The 27514-nt window shown below is 38.7% G+C and overlaps 1 protein-coding gene across 1 annotated transcript; it reads right to left on the bottom strand.

Moving 5' to 3' along the window:
• Positions 1-17176: 17176 nt before the first annotated feature.
• LOC120279437 (PTI1-like tyrosine-protein kinase At3g15890) lies at positions 17177-20188 on the bottom strand. The gene is made up of 4 exons (XM_039286373.1): positions 20072-20188; positions 19320-19491; positions 18202-18464; positions 17177-18105 (listed from the first exon to the last, which is right to left on the bottom strand). The coding sequence occupies exons 1-4, from the start codon at positions 20119-20121 to the stop codon at positions 17409-17411; spliced, it is 1182 nt and encodes a 393-aa protein (XP_039142307.1). The 5' UTR covers positions 20122-20188; the 3' UTR covers positions 17177-17408.
• Positions 20189-27514: the final 7326 nt, after the last annotated feature.

Raw genomic sequence — 27514 nt, forward strand, 5'->3', positions numbered from 1 at the left:
AGAAGATGCTTCAGAAGATGAAGAGGGCGAGGAGACGCCACCGGAAATGCTCTAAGGTTGTTGGAGATGTGCATGAATCGAACAAGTTGGATGAACCATTGCTAGGTGGTCCCAAGCACGATAACTCTCCCTCTACCTTCAAGAGACTTTGCTTGTCATGCTTTTAAGCCATGGGTAAGAGGGAAACATTCATTTATGAGCCCCCGTGAGGTAAGGACGAGATACGCCAAGCTTAGTGATGTAAAACAAGCACTTCTTGGGAGGCAACCTAAGTGTTTACTAGTTTTTTCTTAATTGTTAGTTTAGTTTTTGCATGAATAACTTTTTGAGTGTTGGTGTCTTGATTTCTAGATGCTTCTACTGTGTATTGTATTGTGGATTTTAATGTCATCGTGTGTTTTCATGAGGATTTGGCAAAGTTTAAGTTGCTTGAGCTTGTTTTTAATGTTTTCCGCTGGTGTATTTTGCATAAAAAGGCAAGCTCTGAATGTCTAAACATGTTCAGGAAATTTCTGCAGAGCTTGTAGAGTTTTCTAAGCCATCCAGAGAAAACGCACGGCCGTGTAGAATTGTATTGCGAGCTTATCCAGAGAAGGCACAGGGGCGTGGACTCACCCCTGTGAATGACCTTACGATTTTCGCATGTCCGTGGGTAACTTCCGCACGGGCGTGCATTTTCCTGCAGAGACTTGGAAAATTATCCCGAGAGCACACAAGGGCGTGGACTCACCCCTGTGGGCGACCCTGTGAAAAATGCATCTCTACTCACGCCCGTGTGGATCTCTATAGACGAGCTTTCTCCATCCCGAGAAGACACAGGGGCGTGCGGCTGCACCTGTGAGTTAGGCCTGTGAATATCCACGCCCGTGCAGAATTTTCCAATGGGTGTGCAAAACACTTAGCGATTCTTCTCGGTTGGATAGAGAAACAACAGGAGTGTGTGGCTGCCCCTGTGAGTTGGGCGCACGGGCGTGGGCATTCAGAGGCAGTGAGAGTTTTCCCGAGAGCGCACATAGGCGTGCATCTGCCCCTGTGAAGCTCTCCTGTGGAGGCGCACGAGAGTGGGTAATTTCCGCACGCCCGTCCGGATGTACAGAACGCCAAGAGGCAGGAGTCCTTTTTAAAGGATCATCATTTCTTCTCATTTTCACACTTCCCATTCGTTTGCAAGCACACTCACACTTTCTCCCGATTTCGTATTGCCAATCTGGAGGGATTTTTACTTCATGTTCCGACCAATTCAAAGTTTTTCATCTCAACTCGTCGGTAAGCCCTTATCTTTGTTTTTCTTCATCAATTCTTGATTTTAATCGATGAAACTGGTCAATCATGCTTCATTTCTGCAATTAGAATGATTATACATGTTTGGAATGAAGTTAGAAAGAATTTAAAAGTGTATTGTTGGATTTTTGTGGCGCGGCTGTGCGTTTGTTCACGGCCCGTGGATCCACATGGGCGTGCAGAAATTCCACACGACCGTGCGGATTTCTGCAGCATTACTCAATTAACTTGTTTGATCGAGTTTCTTTCAAACTTTGCAGGTTATGGCACCTCGGTCAGAGAAGCAAGCTGATAAACGGCCGCGTGAGCCATCTCCCAAGCCCGAGGGCATGAGTTTTACAATTCCTAAGCATCAGATAAGGTTTGAGCGGCTGACTAGTCTCAGATTTGGTTAGACAAGATTTCCCGATGTGAGCATACTTGGGGAGATTCAGTCGGCAGAGGATATGGCAAACGAGATCGAGGACATGCTTACGGTTAGCAGCTGGGACCGTTTACTATCGATCAGAGATCCTGCCATACGCGCACTGACACTCGAGGTCCTAGCCTCGTTCGAGTTTGATCGCTCGTACTCCAGTTTTGACAGTGTTAGAGCCATTCAGTTCAGAGCCCTCGGACAACATCATAGCTTGAGCGTGACTCAGTTTGCGATATTTATGGAGTTATATGATGCGGCTTATACAGAGATAGAGGAGTATGAGCAACTGCCCACAGATTATCCTGGGAGTTTGACTCCGCAGCATACGTACACAATATTGTGTGGACAGGGGCAGTATAAGCCTAAGGTTTCGAAGGCCACTTGCCTCTCCCGCCCGAGTTACAGATACATTCACGCTATTCTGAGTAGGTCAGTGAGTGGGCAAGGCAACAGTACTGCTGTGCTTAGCTGACAGGAGCTTTTATATTTGTACTTTATGGTGTGGCACACACCGATATATTTAGGGCATATCCTGGCAGATTATATTCGACATCAGGGGCAGTATGCCAAACTTGAAGTGATTTTCACGGGCCCCAATATCACGCGACTAGTCGTCAGTATGGGTTTACTCGACGCGATCAGAGGGGCCGAGAAGGTGACTATATCTGCTCCCCTGGGCATGGAGACACTGAGGTTGATGGGGATAGTACAGAGAGTTCAGTCAGGAGTATATGCTCTAATTATGCCTGCCTCAGAGATAGCTGAGGTTGAGGGAGATGATGCCGGGGCTTCTCAGCTTGCTTCCTAGCCTCAGGCGACGGCAATGGAGACCGACGCACCTCCTGCGGTAGAGGACCTACCCCCAGTACGCATGTTTTCACCATCTCGAGCCCATGATCATTTTGAGATACTCGAGAGTACTGTGGGGATAGTACAGACCGAGATTGCTGAGGCACGAGCAGAGATAGCAAATGTTCGTGTGACGCAGGCTACACAGTTCACAGAGTTCATGGCGCATTTCCACGTTCTTCAGTAGATCCTCCAGAGAGACGTTGTGTCACCATTTGTGCTGCGACCACGCACCTCTCAGGCACCTCCTGCATCACCCTCACCGGATCCACCAGCGCCATTCGACTATACAGCAGCTGAGACAGAGTGTGGCACCGACACTTGACTTTATTTTCATCTCTTTATTTGCATTTCCTTTTGGACTTGTATACTTAGAATGGACTTTCCTTCTGAGTTTATTTTTGTTTTGTTGTCTCGAGTTGTATTCATTTCTCTATCTTTTATTTACTCGAGCTATTTTTGTTTTATTGAGCTTTACTAAACCCCCTCATGTATGCGTGTAGATGGTCTTGTCATCATGGGAATTGAGAACTTGTTATAGACACGGCCAAGGTGCTTCAGCATTTGGTCGTGTATGCTTCACAACCCATTGGACCACCATTTCTAATGAATTAGCTCCATCAATTGCAACACTAGGAGTCAGGGGAGTATTGTTTTGATTGCTTCTCCTGCATTTATTCTTGATTTATATACATCATGAGTGAGCTTCCATCTGTACATTGGGGACTTGTACAACTTAAGTGTGGGGGAAAGTTTCATAGTGCACATATCTTTTATATTAGTCTTGATTGTTATACATGCCCATATAGCCAATAGCGGTTCACCTTAGTTGCAATGATTGTATTCTTGAATATTGGAGAATTTTTAACATTGAATGTTCTCATGCTCTAGTTCTTGCTTGACTTTTAGGAATTTTTGCCTGATCGACACTTATGCACTACTCACACTTTAATCTCTTTTGGAAACTCAAGTTTGATGTTAAAGGGACTAGTTTTAGTTTTGTTTCTTATGTTATTTTGTTGAAAAAAAAAATGAAATGAAAAAATGAAAAGAAAGAACAAAATAGTTTTATTGTTTAGTTGTGTTTGTTGGGTGGAAAGAGCTACCGCCTATGATGTATGAAGCTACTCTCATAAGTTGGATACTTGTTATGCCCTAATGAGAGAAAGAGCTATCTTATGGTATGTGTGTAAGCTACCACCCCGGTAGAAAGAGCTACCACCTCGAAAGTGTGAAAGCCACCTTAGCGGCCGCTTTGGAAAGGGCTAGCTACCTTAGAGGATGCGTGAAGCTACTACCCTTTTTGAATTTTTGTTACCTTTCGTAGATAAATAAGTCCCTTATACGTAAAACTTTGAGGAGTATACTTTGGGTTGACTTCAGTGAGTTCACACACTTACACGATTTTAAGTTAGTTGTCCTTTTTTATTCAAGTTTTTAGCTAGAGCATTGATTTTTCGTATTTAGGGTTGAAATTTTCCTTACTTGTAGAATGCTCTCTTTGCATGCTTTGGTGAAACCAAGGCCAAGCACTTCCAATATTTTCTTCATCTATGCATACAATGTTTTAATTTTTGCTTAAGGACAAGTAAAAGCTTAAGTGTGGTGGAGTTTGATAAGTGCTTGTGTGATAAGAATGCGAAGTGTTCTTTCCTTATGACGAGCATTACTTTTATCGGGTTTTAACACTAATATGTGTGTATTTATGTTACTTTCATGCATATAGGTTTATGAAGCCGAATCTTAGAGAAAGAAGCCAATGTAGATCGTGAGTGCACTATTTAGAGGAAATCTTGAGAAGGTTCAAACGCAAAGACATAAGTCGGGTTCAAGATGCTAGAATGTGTGCCCACCTCCTTGTTTTCAAGCTAGCACAATGATTTGGATGGGCACAAAGGCAGTCACATTCTAAGTATTCTGGCTTGTACATGTGTAACAAGATCTCCACCAACGCGGCCGTTCATTGAAGAAGCAAAGCGATCTACGGCGTAAACGTGTGCCCGTTTACGTTACCTCGATGAAAGCATGGTTTCGGGTGTGTTTCGGACAGGTATTGCAGTAGGGCACTGTAGTGATACTGTAGCAAAAATACTATAGCATGTACTATTCATAGCCGGCCAAAGAAGGAGTTGGTCAGAGAAGCCACATGGCGTGTGGAAATTCCACACGCCCGTGTGTTAATTCCACAAGCCCATGTGGAATATCTACAGGGGCATGTGGATTCCTGATTCCAACCCTTTAAAAGCCGATTTCAGCTTCGATTTCAGCATTCTTTTCTCCATCTTTTTTCCAACTTGAGAGAGGGCTGAGGCTAGGGTTTTGAGAGGTATTGGCTACGGATTAGGAGAGGTTCTATGGCTCCGACATAGCACTCCATTTGGAAGAAGGTTAGTCGGAGAGTTTTCGTCGGCACCGATTCGGTGAGGTGTATCCTAGGTCGGATAAAGGAACCTTTGGACGAGTAGAGGACTCTCCACAAGACCATCATCATGACTATTAAGGAGATTTTCTATGGATTTATTACTTTTACATTCGATTTCATTGATTGTAATTAGCTCCATGCAGAGCTAAACCCCCAAGTGGGTACTTCGATTGTGAACCCTAAGATGTATTCGTTTCATTGAACCTTGTTATTATGCTTTCATTAATTGATGATTTTATTGAGTTCCAATCTTGAATGCATTGATTGTATGAATACTACCTTATAGTGACACTAGGGTTAAGAGTTCTTGTTGGTAACCCTTGTGAGCGAGTGACACACCACGAGTGTTAGACAAAGCTGGATTGGAGAAAGTTGAGAGGCTGAGTCGAGAGATAGGAGAACATCCCTTTCGCCTCCTGTGTTATTTATTCTATCTCCAATTCCTCGATTTCTTTGCGTTCATAGTAGAGTGAACGGGCTAAGGGATGGCCTTCTGCTAGGGCTTAGTTGCGAGTGCAATGGAGTGAAGCGTTGAAGTGATTTTAGCATCTAGGGCTTAATTGTTGCTAGGGACCTTCCGCCTGGACCAAAGGGTTAGGTCTACATATAGGAAGAAGATTTATCACTTGGAATCCCTAGAACTCATTGCAATTCTATACGAGTGCGAGGTTGAGAGATTGTTCAATTTCTCCCCCGGGACATGTATAGGGTTAGGCATGGTTGACCTTAGATTTGGGACCATGTATTAAACGATCTCCACGACTCATTAATGCATTAGTTAGGAAGCATAATAGAGGGTTTTTGCACTTGAAATGATTATCCTAGGTGGATCAATATCCGAGTACCCCATTTATATCGATTGCCTTACCTCTCCTTTACTTGCTCTCTCTCTCTCTCTCTCTCTTGTCCCTTTTACTTCTGTTTGCATTACATCTTATCACACAAATCACTATTCATATTTCACTTAGTTAAGAAACAATTTAAGTATTTTTACTCCCTATTCCCTATAGATACGATACCTACTCACCTGGGATTTTATTACTTTGACAAACCTGTGCACTTGCGGGACATAGGCAAGGGGCGTTGTAAAACTCGATAAAAGTAATGCTCATTATAAGGAAAGAATACTTAGCATTCTTATCACACAAGCACTTATCATGTACACACAGGCAAGGGGTGTGTCATTTTTTAATTCCAAAAGTAATTTTCATTCGTGTTTTAATTAGCTAACAAAGATATTGTTAATAATTCTACTATCTAGTCTCTATGAATCCGATTTACTTTTGCATGTATTACTTCGATTGACTCAGACACTTGTGCGAATCTACTTTACGTCAATTAATGTACCTTGTCGGAGCTTGTATCAAATGCTACTGTGCCAACACCCTCTACTTGAAGCTTATTTTCATCTATAAGTCTCATCATTTCCTTTATTGTTTACTTCAACTCCTAAAACAGACTTTAGATTCCTGTCATGTGAAATGAGGCCCCACTGTCGACCAACTAGATATGGTCTATCACCTCAGTTGGCCCTCCACTATCCATGAAGAGGTGGCTCTGCACTAGTTCTTCAGTAACATTCACCAATTTTTTATTATACCAGCAGTGGGTCTTGATCTGCCAGTATTTCTTACATTTATAGTATTGCATGTTTTTTTTCTGTAACATGTGTTCATTGTTGCCATCATTGGGACTTAGAACTTCCTAAGAGCCCCCTCTTCCTCTGCCTCTTCCTTGAACATTAAACGAGCTCCTCCCTCGTCCTCGGCCTCCTTGTCTCTAGTTATCTCCACGTCCTGTTGATAAGTGCTTGTGTGATATGAATGCGAAGCATTCTTTCCTTATGTTGAGCATTACTTTTCTCGGGTTTTTACATTAATATGTGTGTTTTTATGTTACTTTTATGCAGGTAGGGTTGTGAAACCAATTATGAAGGAAAGAAGCCAATGTGGATCACAATGCACTGATTTTGGAGGAAATCTTGCTAAGGTTCAAACGCGAAGATATAAGTCTGGTGCGAGATGCTAGAGTGTGTGCTAACCTCCCTGTATTTGAGTTTGCACAATCATTTGGAGGGGCACAAGGACAGTCACACTCAAGCATTCTGACTTATGCACATAGAACAAGATCTCCATCAACTTATCCGTCATTGAAGAAGTAAAGCGATCCACGGCATAAATGTGTGCCCGTTTATGTTACCTCGATGAAAAGTGGATTCGGGAGTATTTTTGGCATAGTACTGTAGTAGGCCAAAAATTGAAGTTTCAGAGAATCCACACGGGCGTGTGGAAATTCCGCACGGGCGAGTGTACCGTCCACGCCCGTGGAGTCGCCCGATTCCAACCCTATTTAAAGCCGATTCAGCCCCGATTTCGGTATTTTTTTCTCCATCTTTTCCCCAACTTGAGAGAGGGCTTTGGCTATTGTTTTGAGGGGTATTGGCTAGGGTTTTGGGGAGATTCTATCGCTCCGACATCGCACGTCATTGGGAAGAAGGTTATTGGGATAGCTTTCATCGGCATCGATCCGGCGAGGTGTATCCTAGGCCGGACAAAGGATCCCTTGCGACGAGTAGAGGACTCTCCACAAGACCATCGACACGACCAACGAGGGGGTTTCTCTATGGATTTATTGCTTTTACATTCGATTTCTTTGATTGTACTTAGCTCCATGGAGAGCTAAACCCCTAGTGGGTACTTGGGTGATTGTGAACCTTAGGATGTATTCATTTCATTGAACTTCTTTATTATGCTTTCAATAAATTGATGTTTATTGTGAGTTCCAACCTTGAATGCTTGATTGTATGAACATTTCCCCTAGAGTGACACTAGGGTTGAGAGTTCTTGTTGGTAACCTTGTGAGTGAGTGACACACCACGAGCGTTAGACAAAGCTAGGTTAGAGAGGGTTGAGAGGGTGAGTCGAGAGGTACAGGAGCGTCCCCTTTCCCCTCCGACGTGATAGATTCTACCTCCGTTCCTTGAGTTCTTCGCGGCCATAATAGAGTGAATGGTCTAAGGGATAAACCTCCACTGGGGCCTAATTGCGCGTGCAATGGAGTGAAGCGTTGAGGTGATCTTAGTATCTAGGGCTTAATTGTGGCTAGGGACCTTCCGCCTAGACCAAAGGGTTAGGTCTATAATTAGGAAGCGATTTATCACTTGGAATCCCTAGAGCTCATTGCAACTTTATTCAAGTGCGAGGTTGAGAGGTTATTTAATCTCTCCTACGGGACATGAATAGAGTTAGGCATTGTTGACCTTAGATTTGGGACTATGTATGTAAGGATTTCCACGACTCACCATTGCATTGAATAGGAATCATAATAGAGAGTTCTTCCACTTGAAGCGATTATCCTAGGTGAAGCATCATCTGAGTACCCCATCTTTATCGATTGCCTTACCTCCTCCTTACTTTTGCTCTCTTACTTGTTGCTTAATTGTTGAGAATTGAATCATTATCACACTTATCATTGTTGATACTCCACATAGCTAAGAATCGAATTAAGTGTCTTTACTCCCTAATCCCTGTGGATTCGACCCCGCTCACCCGGGATTATTACTTCGACAAACCCGTGCACTTGCGAGATATACGTAAGGGGACCTTGTCAAGTTTTTGGCGCCGTTGCTGGAGAGTAGGCGTTTAGAGATACTTTGCACTTTGTTTTCTTAGCTATTTACCCTTCATTCTATTTCACATCTCTTCTCTATCACCGTTCTGATTTGTTCTTAAAAAAAAAAATTATTTCACACTTTCTTATTCTTCCATCATTCTCATTTGTTTTCTTTTGTCATGTCTTACTTTTTCTTGCAAGGATTTTAAATGATGATTGACCCAGTCGTTGCTCTATATTTGCAGTTCGAAGCTCTCAGTAAAAAAGTTGATAGAATTGTTACTTCACGACCACAAAACATTCCATGTTACAACGCATATCATCCAATTGAAGTGGGATACCCAAATGTATTATGGGATAATGGTGAACAACATTGGGAGGCACCTCAAGAAGAATGTCAAACGGGTGAGATACTCGGAGAGGATGCATTTCAGTTACAAAGAGTATTAGCTAACTTTATTGAAGCATCCGATGTCTGCGTCCAAAATATGGAGACCACACGAAGATGTCATGAAGCCTCCTATAAAAATCTTGAGCATCAACTAGGAGGGATACTTGACACACTCTCCAGGGAACAACAAGTATTTGAGCAAGCAAGTCAAGTTCCTTATAGAGAAGATGTGGTAGTGAATGACAATGAAGAAGTGGGGCGGAACGAGTATGATGTTGTCGAGATTGAGAGGATACAAGAAGAACCGTTCATTCAATGTGATAAGTGTTTGAGTGGACAGTATGTTTGTGAGCAAGAAATGGTGCAAGGAGAGTTGGTGAAGACATATTGCTTTCAAGTTGAAATGGAAGAAGACGCAAATCCTAAGGTAATGAAGCAAGCATCTCTCTTTGTGATTAATCAACTCATAAATTGCAAGAAAGAGTTTTTGGGTTTTGAAGAAGATGTGGGTAGGAGATTGAAGCCATCCAATGACCCACCTATGCTAAGCTTGGACAATTTCCAACCCAAATTGTTTCCTTGGAGGCCAAAGGTAAGATGGTTGAACTCTTCAACAAATATTCCACCCCGGCAAGTAGATTTTTGGTTTAAAGGAAGCAGCTATGCAATATCTAGTCGGGAGGAACACACTCTTTTCAAGCCCCCATAAGGTAAAGAAGAGGTACGTCAAGCTAAGTGACGTAAAACAAGCGTTTCTTGGGAGGCAACCCAAGCAATTACTGTTTTCCTAGTTTTTAGTTTAGTGTTTGCATGAATAAGAGCTTGAGTGTTGGTGTTTTGATTCTTTCATGCCATTGCTATTTCTCATGTTTTTCACTGGTAAAACTTGCATATTAGGCAGGCTCTGAGTGTGTAAACATGTTTAGAAACTTTTTGCAAAGCCTGCAGGTTTTTCTAAGGCATCCAGTGAAGACTCACGGGCGTGTGGAATTTCTGCACGCCCGTGGATTTGCACTCTGAGCTCATCCAGAGAAGGCACAGGGGCGTGCGGCTGCCCTTGTGAACGACCATGCGACTATCACACGCCCGTGGGTAATTTCCGCACGGGCGTGTGAATTCCTGCAGAGTTAGGCAGATTATCCTGAGAGCACAGAGGGGTGTGGACTCGCCCCTGTGGGTGACCTTGTGAAAATCGCACGGGCGTGGGTAATTTTCGCACGCCAGTGCGAATCTCTGCAGAGGATCTCTCCATCCCGAGAAGACACAAGGGCGTGCGTTTGCCCCTGTGAGTTGGTCCTGTGAATGTCCACGCCCGTGTGGAATTTTCGCACGGGTGTGGGTCTTAGAGAATTTTCTTGGTTGCATGGAGAGTCCACAGGGGCGTGCGTCTGCCCTATGGATCGGGCACACGGGCGTGGGTAGTTTCCACACGCCCGTGTGGATGTACAGAAATGCTAGAACCGCAGGTTTTCTTTAAAATCTTTTCGGGTTTCGTCATCTTTTCACCCTCATACGTTTTGAGAACATATCCTTGCTCTCTCCTGACCTCTCACCGTCATTTTAGAGCGTTGTTAATTGAGTTTTTCCGGCCGCTTTTCTAGTCTTTCATTCTCATTTTTGTCGGTAAGCTTCTCTTTCTCTTTTCTTTGCCAATCTTCATTTATTTTTGACAGACCAGCGTCATCTTCACCAGACAAGCGAAACGGATGTACTAGCTATTGACACCCGACACTTGAGGCGTCTTTACCTTCTTTTTTTCTTAAATTTTTCGCATTTTTATTTTTCTGCATTTTTATTTTTTGGATTTGTATACTCAGAAAGGATTTTCCTTCTGAGTTTATTTTCATTTTGTTGTCTCGAGATGTATTCATTGCTCTATCTTTTGTATACTCGAGTTGTTTTTGTTTTATTGAGCTTTACTGAACCCCCTCGTGTATGCGTGCAGATGGTCTTGTCATCATGGGAATTGAGACTTTGCTACAGTAATCTTCTACATTACTCTGCCAAAAAATACTCCCGAATCCACTTTTCATCGAGGTAACATAAACGGGCACACGCTTATGCCGTGGATCGCTTTGCTTCTTCGTTGACGGATAAGTTGATGGAGATATTGTTCTATGTGCATAAGTCGGAATGCTTGAGTGTGACTGCCCTTGTGCCCCTCCAAATGGTTGTGCAAACTCAAATACGGGGAGGTTGGCACACACTCTAGCATCTCGCACCCGACTTATATCTTCGCGTTTGAACCTTAGCAAGATTTCCTCCAAAATCGGTGCATTGTGATCCACATTGGCTTCTTTCCTTCATATTTGGTTTTACAACCCTACCTGGATAAAAGTGACATAAAACACACATATTAATGTAAAAACCTGAGAAAAGTAATGCTCAACATAAGGAAAGAATGCTTCGCATTCATATCACACAAGAACTTATCACCTGTTGATATGAACACCCACAAGTGCACGTCGTCATTAAGAAATACCCAGTAGTTGACACAAGGGTCATACTCCATGGAGCCAAGGAGCTACTATTACTCCTCTTTCATCTATTTACTAGCCTAACACTTCGAAAGATGAATAGTAATTACAAAAAGAGAAAGAACTAGAATGAAACCTGAACTACTACTATGTACAATTTGGCATTTAAGGGTAGAATCAAACACAAGAAAGGGTGATTTAGACAACAAATCCCCCTAAGGTTGTCATTAGGTCCTGAACATAAGATGAAATGTTGAGATGATAGTTGGGCCAAGAGATTCCTAAAGTAGGTAATCCCAAATCCCTTGGTGATTACCCCTAATCCCATACAAGTGTTGGCTCAGAATCTCTTCTGACCAAATTCTCCTATGATTGCATTAAGTGTTGGAAAATCTCCAATTAGGATTGATACTCAATACCTACTAGGTCCAATCCTAATGGTCGGAGGGGTACCAAATACTCGAATCGATCAGTGTATTGGTACATGTATCCATTTTTATGCTATATGAGTCTAATACAACGATGCATCCTACACATCCAAGTACAACCTAGAATTTGAACAACAGAGTTCTTATGCAATCCAAAACATCAAAGAATACATAGGAATAACTACAAACTACAAGATTCCATAAAAAAATACAACATCCAACAATCCATCAACAAGATGATCATCCAAATTACAAACAAGCAACCCTAGAGTTCATCATGTCTGAAACACAAATAAGTTAGTTCCTCATGAAAGAGGAACACTCATACAACTCCACAGAACAAATAAACAAGAAAAGAAGCAAGAACTACTCCCTCCAGTTTTAGATCCCATTGGATGGTGAAGATCTTGAAGGTTTGAAGAGATCTCCCCTCAAATGATGCTTTGATGCCTTGGATCTTTCTCTCAATATCCTTCTCCGAAGTTTTCCTCCCTCTTGGTGAAACTTTGCATAGTAGATTGTCGTAAATCATTGGCGAGAAAGGTGGGGTGGCAGCCCAAAAGGCCCAAGAAGATGATGATCCCTATCATTACCCTAAAAACCACTTTTAAAGGTCTTTTCGGGAAAACATCATGGTCTGGTTCACTGGTTTGAAGGAACATATAAGAGCCTCGGGATTTCAGAGAAAAACATTTTGTGAATTGCTACAGTAAAATGTTGCACTAAAAATGCTACAGTAAACTCCTACATTAAACTGCTCTAATAACTACATATTATTTAGCCGATTCACGGGCATCTTCACAACCGTCACTAAACCCATAAACAAAACATGAACCTTTGTCGTTTCCTAACTCCTTCATGCTACAGTAATTGTAACAGTGATGCTATAGTACCCAGGGCTCTAAAACACCATTTTTGGTGTTATTTTCCTTCTCTTTTATGTCATCAAGCTCACCTGGACATCCTCGAGACCTGTAACATGAAAAAAACCAATTAATCCACAAAAATGGCAATGAATCATTGATTTATACATGAATAGTATGACAATTATATGTATAGAATACACACATTTAGGCGTTTATCACCCGTTGACTCCGAGCATATATGAAGAGCCTTTTCTTTGGCTGAGTTAGTGGATATGTTGAGAAGAGCCTTGTATGCTTGTAAGGACCCGCTCAGCTCCTTAACTGAAATAGTTTTCAGGTCTTGTGCCTCTATAATAGAGGACATAACATGGTGTGATTGTGTTGTCAAGCTTCCAAGGATTTTTTTTTTGTTCAGTCGTTTGGTCAGTCAATGTGTCCTCTAGACCTTTAATTTTTTGACAATAGCCATCACTTGGTTGACAAAGTCCTTGGTTGATTCCCTGTTCTACATATTCACCATTTCGAACTCCTACTTTAATGTGGCAAGTTTCATTTCACCACCTTGGAGATGCCCAAGTGTTTCGTTTTTAGCAAATCCCACATCTCTTTAGCCATTTACGCCTTTGAGATGTTAGTAAGCATCTTCTCATCGAGAGCCTGTTGAATGATAAAGAGCGCTTTGGTGCCTTTCTTTTTGTTCTCATTCAAGTGGTTCTCATCTTCGGTTTCTAGGAGACTATTCTCCACAAGCTTCTACAAGTCCCGTCACTGACGAACGATTTTATAGGTGTGTAAATTATGCAAATATATGAGCATGTAAGTATGCATTTAATACTACAGTTGGTCCATTATGCCGCAATTGTACAAGTCATCAAGTTATACCTCATGGGTGAGCAAGAGGGTCATATTTCCCCAATAAAAGCGAGAGGTTTCTATTACTTCTTTTTCACTTAATCAATAGCCTAATTGTTTATGCTCTTTTCTTTAGTTTACTTGTACATCACTATTAAACAATACAATTGGAGATGTCGTTAAGTGCACTTAGAAAGAGTTTGGAGTATATACTATAGTTATCTTGATTATTAATTATGATAGACATTAAATGTCAATTGTGTTCTAGGATATCAAACCAGTGGAATTCAAAGGCCTATTAGTCCCAATAAGCCATGGCTACTTGGTCTAAATCACTAGAAACTTAAGATGAAAATCTCTTAAATCCTAGCTTCCTATGTTTGTCTTAAGTGTGGGAATCCCTTGAGGAAAGACCAATCAAACCATAAGCCTAAGGGTTAATTAATCCCTAATTTGAAAATCTAGCTATGCCTAACCTCTTAGAATATGCATAGATCTATCATGGCATATGTGTCATCAATGTGGGGGTATATCCTCCTCATCCATATCAACAATAATAAGCAATTAACAACATGCAATGATTACGAAAACTAGAACAATTTATATTAACCAATCAAGATTCAAAAATAATAACCGAGGGAGCTAGACATACAATTCCCTCGAATTAGGTTCTTATGGATCACATCAAGCAAAACATCAAAGAACAAACGAGCCACAAGACCAAATAGAGTAAATAAGTGTTTAATATATTCCTAGACTAACTCCCTCCAATAGTTCTCCGAAAATTAGGATTAGAGGATCCCAAGATTGTCCAATGACATGTGTCACTCACGTCCCTCTGATGATGATCTTTGAAGATGCCTATCACGCCCGATCTTCTCTAATGATACTCATTGGTGTACTCCTGAGAAATCTACCTGAATCCGTTGGAATATGGAAGAAACATCATCTCCCGCCGCTCAGATCTCTAGAAATCTGGGTCTTCGGCAATAGAGTCTCCCAAAATATAGAGAAAACTAGAATATGTCCTGGCAATGTCTTTGGGCATTATATGTCTTGACAATGCCCGTTATGGATTTCAGGATAGCCATTGTGAGGCTGTTGTGGCTTATATGTTACTACTGGTGAGCTCATGCTACCACAGCTTGATCACGGTAGTGGTAAGTGTAGACAACGGGCATTGTGAGTTGCCATAATGCCCATTGTGAGTTGTGGTACAACCCTGATTTACAATTTGTTTCATTTTGCTTCAAAACATCTTCGAATTCATTTTTTTTCTTCCTAAAATAGAAATAAGGGTCCTTATGATCAAATGAATGAAATTTTGTACTAATGGCGTGCTAAACAAGTATAATTTCATGCTAAATATGGTGTAAATGATATAGAAAATATGATCAATTTAGCACTTATCAGTGGCCTTAGAAGTGTTTTCACTCTTAGGCTGCAAGAGCTATAATGTTTGCCATTAAACAAGGGAACATTCACCTAGGATCGATTGCCGAAGTTGCATTTTGATCCATTGTCTCTAATACTACTATTGACCTCTTTTATTGGAGATAAGAATGTATATAAGGAGAAGATAAAATGTGAGATTTGGTTTTAGCTAAAAACTATTTTTTTTTCCTTCATTCAAGACAAAGCATCTTGATAAGTGCTTGAGTGAACATATTTCTTTGTGTGTTTTACATGCATGGAGTATCATTTTTATCATGTTTTATGTTTCATAAATTGTATTTGATGTTCATTTGTGCAAATAGATTGTGATGGCTTTGAGAGAAGAAAAGAAAGCAAAGATAGGTTATGAAGGCACCTTTTGGGAGTTTTTGTGCAACTTAAGGATTTAGACATAAGAGGAGCTCATACACATAGGGAGATGTGCCAATTTCTAAGAAAATTCAAGAAAGATTGTGAGTTGGAAGGGCACAAAGACAGTCGCACTTCCCATATCCTGACTTGTGTGAAGAATTCAAGAACCTTCCCAATGATGATTAGATGATGAGAAACCTCATAACCTACCACACGGACTTGTGCTCGTCCATGTGGGCCTTAAGAGAAGAGTGTTAGAGCTTTGTTTATGAAGAGCACTATAGCAAAGTATTGTTCTGCAGCCCACATTATTGGTGGAGGCTCACACAATCACATGGAGGCGTGTGACAGACAGTGGATTTTGAGTATAAATAGCCCTTTTGCCCTATTCTTTGGGGACTTTTTGATAGCGTTTAAGAGGCAAAGATGCTAGGGTTTGGAGATTAGGTATTTGAAGAATTTGGGGGACATTCTTCACCAACTTTGATAAATTCTTTCTTCGTTATAGCATCAAGGGAGCCATTGGCGAAGCGATACATCAAGCCCATCATCACAAATTCAAGGGGGTTTTATTCCATGGTCTTCATTGATTTACATTACATTATTTACTTTTGTCATTTGCCCTATGGAAGGGTAAACCCTAGTAGGTTTTTTGGGCATGTGAAACCTAGGATCTTATTCTTGTATTGATTTACTTTGTGTTTTCTATTAAATCCGAGTTTAATTGAGTTTCAATCTTGTGTTCTTATTATTTTCTTGTCTTTAGTGATCTTATGGTTAATAATTAGTATGCATGCTTTGTTTGCCTTAGTAAGAGAGAGGTCTCCATTAGAGTTAGAACTTCAAGATTGAAGAGGGTTGAGAGGGTTGAGAGGGTGAGTCATAAATAGTGCATTATCCCCTCTTTCTATCGATTAGTACATTCTATCTTCGTATTCTCTAGGCTTTATGCAACCATATTTGGTATGAGGTGTGAGATTGAGAGATTTCTCCGCCGGGACCTTGTATGGGTTAGGGATCTTTCACCTAGAGGTAGGGTTAAGCCTATCCTTAGGAGTCGAATGTACTCTTAGAAATCCTTAGAAGCCTATTGCAGTCATATGTTGTGTGAGGTGTTGAGATTGACCAATTATCCTTGGATTTCCTTGACTCAATTAACTCGGTTTAGAAACACTTGGTAAATCTTGCGTTTAAAGTTAGATCCTAGGCAAGAATTGCCTGGGTACCTCATCTTCATTGATTGAGATATCCCTCATTTCTACTCTACCTTACTTGCTTGTGATATTCATATTCTTGTGAAGGAGTTCATTTCACCATATTCTTGATTCCGACTAGATAACTGATAAATAGTTACTACTAATACTTCCATTTCTTATGGATTCGACTACCCAACTCATTGGGTACTCTATTACTTCGACACCCGTGCACTTGTGGTACATGCGCAGGATATTAGGAACATGTAGGGTAAAATAGACAAGCACTAAATGCTCATGTTTGGCTTGAAGCAAGGTGTTGGAGATCATCTCAATTTCTTATAATTGATGCTCAAATTTGATGGCCTTGATATTTATTGTGTATTCATTAATGACGTTTATTATTAACGGCTATAAACTATTGTTATGTTACAATTTCTTGTAGAGAGTATATCCTATTACAGTTTAAATTCCAAAATTAATCTTCTATATTTTTGATGAACCGTATGCAGACCTCAACTAGAATTAAGACTAAAGAAAGAGCTCAACATACATAAATTAAGTTAAAAGAAATTCCCAAATGAAATAAACAATTAAATTTCTTATACAAGCTTCGGCAAACAATCTTTCGTTCTACACTAACATACCACATATAAATGTTATTAAATGAAAATAAAGCTCAATACCCAAGACAAGAACAAAGGAAGTAAACATTTGCATCTTGGTCTTCCTTATCAAGTCAAATGCAAAACATACACAAGAACAAATGAGGAATTAACACAGCTTTAAAAGGATCGGTTCCAACAGGAGCTCTCATCCATGTAAAATCTTCTTCCTATCACCACCATAATTGTTGTAAGGATCTGTCATCTTTCGCACCTCCATTGCCCCAAAAACACCATAGACATTGCTCTCAGTGTCCATCTCTTTCTCATCCTCACTATTCTGATCCATGTTCATTAGATCATCACCATACTTGATACTCTCCATCCTCAACCCATTTAGTTTAGATCTGGATGGCGCATAGTCCTTGAGAAGGTTCACCACTTCCTTCATTGTTAACCTCTTTTCTGGCTCAGCTTGAACGCAAAGTGCGGCTACATTAATTGTTTGCCTCAGTTGTGCCTCATCAAAGTTACCCCGGAGTCTCGGATCCACGAGATCCTTGAACCTCGACTTGGCAATAAGAGGCTCAACCCACTCAGTGATAGTTCGCTTGACACCACCTGGGAGTTTCTCTATTGGCTTGCGACCAGTGATTATCTCTAAAAGAAGAATGCCAAAGCTATAGACATCACAACTCTCTGAAACCTTGCCCCACATGGCATACTCAGGTGCGAGATAACCTAGGGTGCCCTTAACACGGGTTGTCATATGACTAACTCCATCAGGGATGAGCTTAGCAAACCCAAAGTCTGCAACTAAGGGCTCAAAATTTGAATCAAGAAGCACATTGCTTGCCTTGATGTCTCTATGTATTATGTGCGGTGTAACCTCGTGATGCAAGTACCTGGCGATGTAAAAATGAAGTTATTTGTGTTTTAATATACAAGACTCTCACATCACAGTGAAGGATTAGGTATAACATGGATATTCAGATACTTACACAAGACCTTCAGCAGATCCAATAATGATATTCATGCGTTTCTTCCAATCTAGCTGTACTTCATTAGCAAATTGGCCATGGAGATGAGAAAGAAGACTTAGGTTGGGCATGTAGTCATACACGATGAGTCTTTGATCACTGCCTGCACAATAACCCCTTAGTCCAAGAAGGTTCTTATGCCTAACTCTTCCAAGGACCTCAACTTCAACTGCAAATTCCATTTCTGCTTTTGAGTTCATTGCCTTTAATTTCTTCACAGCTATCTTGATGTACACAAATGTTATGCAAATTCAAAACATGTTAGAATTCGGAGATGGTGAATTCTCATAATTTTACACTTTTAATATGAGAAATAAGTTTATATACTGCAACTCGTTCAATTTTATTTTACATTTCACAAAAAACAATTTTTGATGTTTTAAATTAGGTTTAAACTATATTCTTATAACTTTTTTTTTATTATAAAACCTCATTTACTATAGATACCAATTAGATACCAGATATACAATTAAACTATATTCTTATAACTTTTTTTTTATTATAAAACCTCATTTACTATAGATACCAATTAGATACCAGATATACAATTATATTTAAGAAATAAATAATAATTTTATAAAAATAGAATATATAACTGATTTGGATGCAGAGTCATAATATTTTTATAAAATTAAAATCAGGAAGCATCATCAAATTTTGTATGTAATATATAATGGTATGTATTATAAAAGAAGTTTTATTAAATAAAAAAAATATAATGTACTAAAAATTGGTTCAAGCATGATAAATAAACTAAAATTAAAGAAAGAGTGGGAAATAGTATTGTGAGAGTGAGGTTTCGCAAGCAAAAATGAATTTTATTTATTTAACGTAGGTTTGTTTATTTCATTCGTAATTCCCATTATGTTTGTCGCCTGAACCTATAAGTCAATGTTGGATTATATTCAATAAAAAAGCATTAGTAATATTTCTCAAAATTCAACTCTCTTGTTGATCTTTCATCTTGATGATTATAAGATTATAAGGGATTTTTGTTCTTTGCTTTGTCGGCTGTCACCTTTGTACAAAATAAAAAAATTATAAGAGATTAATACAAGGAGAAAAACTCCCAACAATACCTGAAGGCCATCAGAGGTTTTGCCCCAGTAAACACTTCCAAACCCACCTTCTCCCAGCTTGTTATCTTCACTAAATCCATTTGTTGCATTATGCAGCTCTTTGTACGTGAATATCTTCCAAGTGCTCCTGATCCCATCACCAGTACTGCTAGCACCTGTGCTTCCCATAAACCTTATTCACATTAAAAAGATAGTTAAAACTTCATCTAATATGTTTGAATGGCAAAGGTAAAAATATCTGTAATGTTGTTAATAAGCTATATGATATCTTCAACTTTTCTTAAAGCAAAGAAACATGCAAGAACATTTAAAACGCGCGGAACTAGTGGGTCTGTTGAACTTCAAAACATCCTTTATAGGGTTGAAAGAGAGCAAGCTTCAGTCTAAATATGTCTCATTATCAATGTTTCAAGAGATAATAAGTAATGATTAAGAAAATCAAATCAAATCAAATTACTAGAAAGTTTTACATATCAATCTCAAGGAAGAAGAAGAAAATGATTAAAGAAAAGAAAAAATTAACGAAATGAAACAGCAGGAGAGTGAAATAAGGATGAATGAACCAAAATAAGCAAAAGAAAAAGATGAAACAAAACAGAGATATATATATATATTAAACATAAAATGATTTTATCAGTATATGAAAAATAACAAAGAAAAATTAACAAAAATAAAAAAGAAGATGAAAGAAAGAAACAGGAGTCACGAAAACAAGATGAAGGGAAAGGAAGAAAGAAGACTGAAAAATATACCGTTCTTCATCGACATCATTGCCACAGCACGAGCTCATGGTGGCTCCCATCGTGATCTTGCTCCCCCGGTGATCTTCAACCCCGGCAGGAAAAACAGAGGAAACTCCAACCCGAAGCTCCAAGTGTTAAACTGTCTCATCCCCTTGCCGGCAGGAGCAAAAAGATACAAAAGCAACCCCTGGGGACATTCTTGTCATTTCAACAATACCTGCGGCAGGCCACGGCCGGCAAGGCATTTCTGGATCCATGTACGATGTCCTAACATTCAGTACACTGTTGCAGTCGCTGAGAGATTGGACAGGTGGGGTTAACAATATGGGTCCCACTCTAAAGTTGGAGGTCTACTGTCAGTTTATGGTCAGCAGAACCGCAGGACAATAGCAAATGTTTTGGTTGTGGAGCAAAGCAACTCCACTAGTGCCCTTCTGACACGTGGAGGATCTTTGGGTCCGGCCGTCCGTCGGCTTCGGTGGAAAATTTTACCATGCTATGTTTGTTTGTTTTTTTTTTTTTTTATTTTTTAGTCATGTTAACGTTCGGTAGGCTGCCTCATGATGGACAAAGAGATAATTCTAAGATTTTGAAGACCGTCTCATGTTAGATGAAAAGATGATCTTAAAAAGTTTCATCAAAATTGATATGTTTTTTTATTTTTTTTTTTTTGAGAAAAACGATAAGTCTTAGGAGCCGAAGATGAATACGTGGGGGAGCCACACTCACTACCGAATCGTACTCTCATCTTGCGTGAGATGGGAATCGAACTTGGGGAGCTACGCTCGACACTTGAGATGAACACCCTTCACTAGGGACCCGATGCCAATAGACTAAATGGTCATTGCCTCAAAATCGATATGTGTCACATCCTCACTTTATTGGATTGTCTCAATATAATAATTTTTATAATAAAAAATAATAATGTTTTAAAAGAAATTCCAACTTATTTTCATAGTATATAATAAGCATCAAAATTTATAAACTCATAGTTAATAAGTCTTGGATATTAGTTGTAATTAAGTTACCACCGAAAAGAATCTATTAAACTATTTTTGTGTTGGAAAGTTTTTTGTCACCCTCATGTGAATGGATATTGTCTAACAATAAACCACTAAAATATAATATTTAAACATAAGATATCTATATATATATATCTCTATATATACTATATTAATAAATAATTAATTTTAATTATGCATATATATATATATATGCGCCATCACTGACAAACAAGGTTGTCAGACCCGGCCCGGGCAATGACCCAGCTAAGCCCGGGGTCGAGGGGATCGATGGGTTCGGCCGAGTCGAGCAAAGGGGTTAAACCGGTCAATAATTAAATATAAAAAAAATATAATAATAATTAATAATAAAGCAAATATAATATTAAACCCATAATTATATTATAAAAACATACTCAAATTTGATATTTAAATTGATAAATGACCTTATATACAGTAGAGTTTTCTAATTATGTCATTTATTTTTACATTTTTAAAATATTTACAAATTTAATATATTAATATATAATTATCGAACTTCTCTCGATGTTATTTATTTATTTATTTATTTGTTTATTGGTTGATTTTGTTAAAATAAATAAGAAATTTAATTCACTAATTCTTATATCTCAATTGAGTTTTTATTTTGTTTTAAATTTTCTTATATTTTTTATTTAATTAGAATACTTTAATTTTATATTTTTATAATAAAATTACACTCATTTATTGTTTCATTTTCTTAATAAATTAAATTTTTAGAAAGTATTTACATAACACATTAATATATTTTATTTTTAAATGTTAATTTTTGTTGGTATGTTTATGGTATATATATATTGTAATTCTATTTATTGATTATAAATTATAAATTAATATTAATAAATATACACGATTTTGTGATTTTTAATAAAAAAATAATGATAAATTATTAAATAATGTAAAAAAAATTAAACATTGTGACCCGATTGACCCGGTCGGGTCAACCGGGTTCAGTTGAACCGCCGGAGTCACCGAGATAACTACCGGGTTTTTAATACCGGGTCGATGGGAGTATACCGGGCGGCCACATGGCCGGTTCCCGGTTTTTCCGGTTGAACCGGCCGGGCCGGTCCGGGTCTGACAACCTTGCTGACAAATGCATGTAGGACCCTTATTTTTCTTTGTCCTGATTTATCTTGTTTTTTGAAATTTTAGCAAGTCTATTTGTAACTATGATAATTACTTTCTATGTCACATCTCAATGAGCCAATTTTGTATACATTTATATCTTGTAAAAAGAAATATTTTAGTTTTTGTTCTAAATCAACTAATAATTATCAATATGTATTTTGTTTTGTCTAATTTCTCTTTAAAGTATAATATTACAAGACATTATTTAATGATCCCATGAAATTACATTATTTTCTTGTACTTTGATTTATCTCAAGGAGATAATTATATAAAAAATTAAGAAAGATAGGTGAATCTTGTTTCCTCCCACAAGATGAGAGAGATGAGTTATATGTAAGTTATGTAAAAATTTTACTATTGATATTTAATACATTTATTGCTAATGTTGTTTTAGCCTTAGGCTATAGATGAATCAAATACAATCCAAACCAGGATAAAATCTGGTTCGCAGAACTATTGTTATAAGTAGATAAACTTGTTGTCCAAACTTGGTTTCCATTAAAACCAATTATTTTGATGTTTGAATTTTGTTCGAATTCTATAAGCTACATTTTAGTTTATTTAAATATTAAACTATATAAAACTAGTTTAATCCACATAGAAAAAAAACAGTGTCTAACAATCCAAAATTAAATTCAAATCATACAACAATCCTAGTCCAACGTCAAGCTAGCCATAAAGTACAAATACAAGGACAATACACATAAGTCAAGTCTAGTAGATCCATAAAGTTTACATGCACACTGCAAACTAACCAATACAAGAAGAAAAGGTCGGTCAGTCTACTGCCTACCAACACAACCCAATCAAACGTCACAGCCTAAGGAAGAAGAACTGAGAGTACTGAATAACAGATGTTACCCAGTGAGTGGTGATAGCATAGATATAACAGAGTAGTAAAGCATTCCAAATAGTAATTAGCACAATAACAATAACATGTAAGAGTAGATCTAGGTGTTCACTAGATTAACAGTTAACACATTAATTCAAAAACAATACAAGTAAATAACATTTTCCAACACATTGAGTATCGCTCAAAATACAGGTTGGCCTCAAACAATTCCCAAGCCAATCGTGGCCGCGACCAGCTACGCGACCACGAAGGTGTTTTAAGACTTTTAAAATTCACAATACTGCCTTCCTTGGTGTTGGTCACTGAGATTCCCGTGTGGTGACCCCGGGTTTCTCACATAAAAGACCCCTTGCCAATGGCTCGGCGCACCTTTTGACCATGGTAAACTAATGGTTGACCACGCCGCCTCCCATTAGGCCAGACCGTGGGACCCCTCCACTGTAGTGGCGGACCTAAGTCCATGTCACCATCAAAAATCCAAATGCCACTATACAATTTTTTCCAATTCTAACATGAGGAATCAAGCATACGATGTCTAAATAAGGAAATATATATCAGTTCATATTCCCTTTGCATGTAAATACATATACATGTAAACATATTTCTTTCAAAATAAATATGCATAAGTATACTAGAATCATTTTTGCCAAATAACTCCTTGCTCAAAATATCTATATATACATATAGCAAGTGAAATCGGATTTATCATCAAATTTATGATATAAAACATATAAAGAAATACTATAATACTCTTATTAAATTTATGCTATTAACAATTGAACCACTCACTGAACCAGTCGTCTCGCCTTGCGACACGCTCATTGGTTGGCAATTTCCTTCCCATGGGATGAAGCTTCATTACCTAGAGTCAAACAAGGAATCTGAGAACCAATGAACACTAGAAATGGAAACTAAAATGCAAGCGAATGCAAGGTTACATACCGGAATATGTAACACTAGGGTTTTAGGGAAAAATGGTGTCATTTTGGACCCAAACGACCTCAAATCAAAGTAAAACAAGTTCCAATGAATTCCAAGGAAGAAGGGCTTCGATTTGGATCAAAGAAATACAAGAAAAGGCCAAGGTTTTTGGTGATACAGTAATTTCGGATTTGATATAGTACCAAGAATTTGCTACAGTAAACCGCCCTTGTTTCAATGGTTTCTCGTCGATGTACAACACCAAAACACAAAATTTCTCGACAAACACACAAATGAATAACAACGACACTGGCTTCGATTTGAGCCCAAAAACAACTCAAACCATGGTTTATTTCTCGGTTTTCAAAAATTTCAAAAACGATGACATTCGAGGAAAATAGGAAAGAAAAACCTTGGATGGAAGCCTTACAAAACTAAGGGGAATGAGAGGAGGAGGATAGAAGCGTTGATTCGCCGACGAAGCTCACCGAAGAAATTTTTTTTCAAAACCAAGTATTCGGCCGAACTGAAAAATGAGAAGAAGGAAATGAGAACAGAGAAGCCACGTTGCTTCTCTTATCCTCTCAATTTTCAGATTTTCAATTTCTTTTATAAGATAATGGAAATTACCAAAATGTCCTTACTAATTGAAAATGAAAAGAAATGAGTCCAAAAGACCATTTTGCCCCTAGTTTTTGGCTGGTTTTCGGCTAGTTTTCACACACAACCTACTGTGCAATCATGCAAAGATGCCACTAGTGCAAAATAACCATTTTTGCCCATTAATGCATGCACAAAAAAATCTAAAAAGGCATAAGGACAAAAATCTGGACAGGGTACTACACCTTGTCATGATAAATATTGAATAAAAAACCCTTAAAACTTTGAAGCTTTTGGATTATTAGGCTTGGACAGTTGGACTTAAGATTAGTGGACTTTTAAAATTTAGAGGTATAAAGGGCTGGTTGTTGATAACTGTCTAGTCTAAATAGATCATATTTACATCACATATTTTACTTACTTTTAAGCAAATTTTATAACATTGATGCCTCTTTATGGTGTTTTCATGTTAATTTTGTTTCAAGACATCAGAAAAAGATTTGAAAGCACAAGGAAGAATTTGTAAATGAGCTTTTTATCTTGATTGAAGTCTAAACATACCATACAAGAGCCCCTAACACCAACTGAAGAGAAAAGAAGGCGCATAGCCACTTACTATGCCAAAGTGAACACACAAGGGACGACATTGCTCGCATGCAGGCTGCCTAGCCCAACTTAGGGGCCACGCAGCCTGCATGGCGTCCACACGTGGCTCTAGCAGACCTAACTCAATTTTTGAGAAAACATATAAGCCGGTTTTAGGGATTTCAACATCTATCCGCCCTCCATCTGGTTGCATGCATGCATAGCGCAAACTTGGGCAAACATATAAGCCAGTTTTAGGGTTTTTGAGAAAGGGTTTGGCTACCACAAGTTTTGACGCACACCAACCACGTGAATAGTTTGGTGCGTATACTACAAATATATAGGTCATCAAGTAATACCTTGTGGGTTAGCACGAGGGTCGTATTCCTCAGGGAAGGGCGAGAGGATCTTATTACGTCTTGTTTGCTTAATCAATAACCTAACATCTATTGTGATTCTTAAATCTTCTTTATAAACTAATTACTATAGTATAATTAAAGATCTTAAAGTGCGTATGGGGAGCCACTTAACAATTTCTTCTGATGTGAAATAGAATATGACAATGTTATTTAGTGATAGACTAGGGTAATTCAGAGGCCTATTGGTCTCAATCTCTTGGTAACTAGGCCTGAAGCCCTAGAAAATTAAGATAGAATCTCTACTACCCTAGCCTCCTATGTTCACCTTAAGATCAAGAACTCTACTAAAAGAAAAATCAAATTCTAGCAATACCTAATCTCTCAGCACATGCCTAGATTTAACAAACCATAGCTGTTCTAATGAGCAAAACTCTCTTCCTCACAGTATTAACAATAAGTGCTTGAGTAGACATATTTGTTTATATGTTTTATATGTATTGAGCATCATTTTTACCATGGTTTATGTCTCATATAGTGTATTTGGCGTTCTTTTGTGCAATTAGGTTGTGAATGCCATGAAGGAAGAAAAAGAAGCAAAGATAGGTTATAAAGACACATTTTGGGAGTTCTTGTACAACCTAAAGATTAAGACATAAAAGGAGAACATGTACATGGAGGTGTGCGCCAACTTCCAAGAGGATTCAACTCAATTTGCTAGTTGGAAGGGCACAAAGGCAGTATATCTCCATATCCCTAGTCTTTGTGAGGAATGTAAGACCTTCCAAATGAGGATTCGACGAAGAAGAGTCTTATGACCTACCATATGGACTTGTTCCCGATCATGTGGCCTCAAGAGAAGATTATGTGAGCTGCATTTATGGAGAGTACTATAGTAAAAACATTGTAGCATTTTATTGCAATCGTATTGTGGCAAAAACACTGTTAACGTGACCACGTGAAAAATTCCATGCGGTCGCATGGGAATTTCTGCAGGCCACGTGGGCACTTGAAATCTAGCGCGGGCACGTGGAGGCACGTGATAATCGCAGTTTAGCCCCATAAATAGCCCTTTTATCCTATTCTTTGGGAACTTTTGGCTAGCATTCAAAAGGCAAAGCGGCTAGGTTTTGAAGAGGAGGTCTTTGGTGAATTTGGTGGCATTCTTCACCAACTTTGATAGATCTTTCATCCATCATGGCATCAAAGGGGCCTTTAGCAACCTTGCTTCCGTGAAGGATCCTTCAAGACGTTGAGCGACCCATCAAGGCCATCATCACGAATTCGAGGGGGTTTTTCTCTATGGTTTACATTGCTTTTTATTGCATTATTCTTTGCTTTGTAACTCACCACATGAAGGGGCTAAACCCTAGTAGGTATTTGGGCATGTGAATCCTAGGATCTTATCTTTTGTATTTGACTTGCTTTATGTGTTTCAATTAATTCTGAGTTTATTTGAGAGTTAATCTTGTTTTCTCATTGCTTGCATGTCATATTGATCTTTGTGATTGATTAGTGATGCATGATTTGCTACCTTGGGGTGAGAGAGGTCTCCATTAGGGTTAGACCTCCAAGATTAAAGAGGGTTGAAAGGGTGAGCCATGAGATAGTGGAGTTCCCCCTTTTCTCTGCGATGAGTTTAAGTTTGAGCTGATTTTACCTCAACTTATTCTATGAGGGAACACTTGTAAGACCCGATGGGAGCACTTCAACTCCATTGGCAAGCCCGATCTTGAAGTTGAAAAAATTTTCTACGGTGATTGAGGCAAGTTAACACACCCTTTGCGTGTGACCCGTAAGTGCACGGGTTTGTCAAAGTAATAAATCCTAGGTGATTGGGGTATCATATCCACATGGAATAAGGAATATAAACACCAAGATTGCTACTTAACCAAGCGAAGATGAAACAATGATTGTGTTAATAAGATGTAATGTAGAAAAAATAAAAGAAATAAGAAAGAGAAGC

The sequence above is a fragment of the Dioscorea cayenensis genome, chromosome 16 (genome assembly GCF_009730915.1).
Source record: "Dioscorea cayenensis subsp. rotundata cultivar TDr96_F1 chromosome 16, TDr96_F1_v2_PseudoChromosome.rev07_lg8_w22 25.fasta, whole genome shotgun sequence".
Lineage (NCBI taxonomy): Eukaryota > Viridiplantae > Streptophyta > Magnoliopsida > Dioscoreales > Dioscoreaceae > Dioscorea > Dioscorea cayenensis.

Excerpts from the sequence above, each read along its gene's own strand:
- LOC120279437 (XM_039286373.1), bottom strand. The coding sequence starts at position 20,121 with ATGGGAGCCACCATGAGCTCGTGCTGTGGCAATGATGTCGATGAAGAA. Across the intron at positions 19,492-20,071 it reads AATGATGTCGATGAAGAACG|GTTTATGGGAAGCACAGGTG; the intron begins GTATATTTTTCA and ends AATGTGAATAAG. Across the intron at positions 18,106-18,201 it reads GGATCTGCTGAAGGTCTTGT|GTACTTGCATCACGAGGTTA; the intron begins GTAAGTATCTGA and ends TTACATCGCCAG.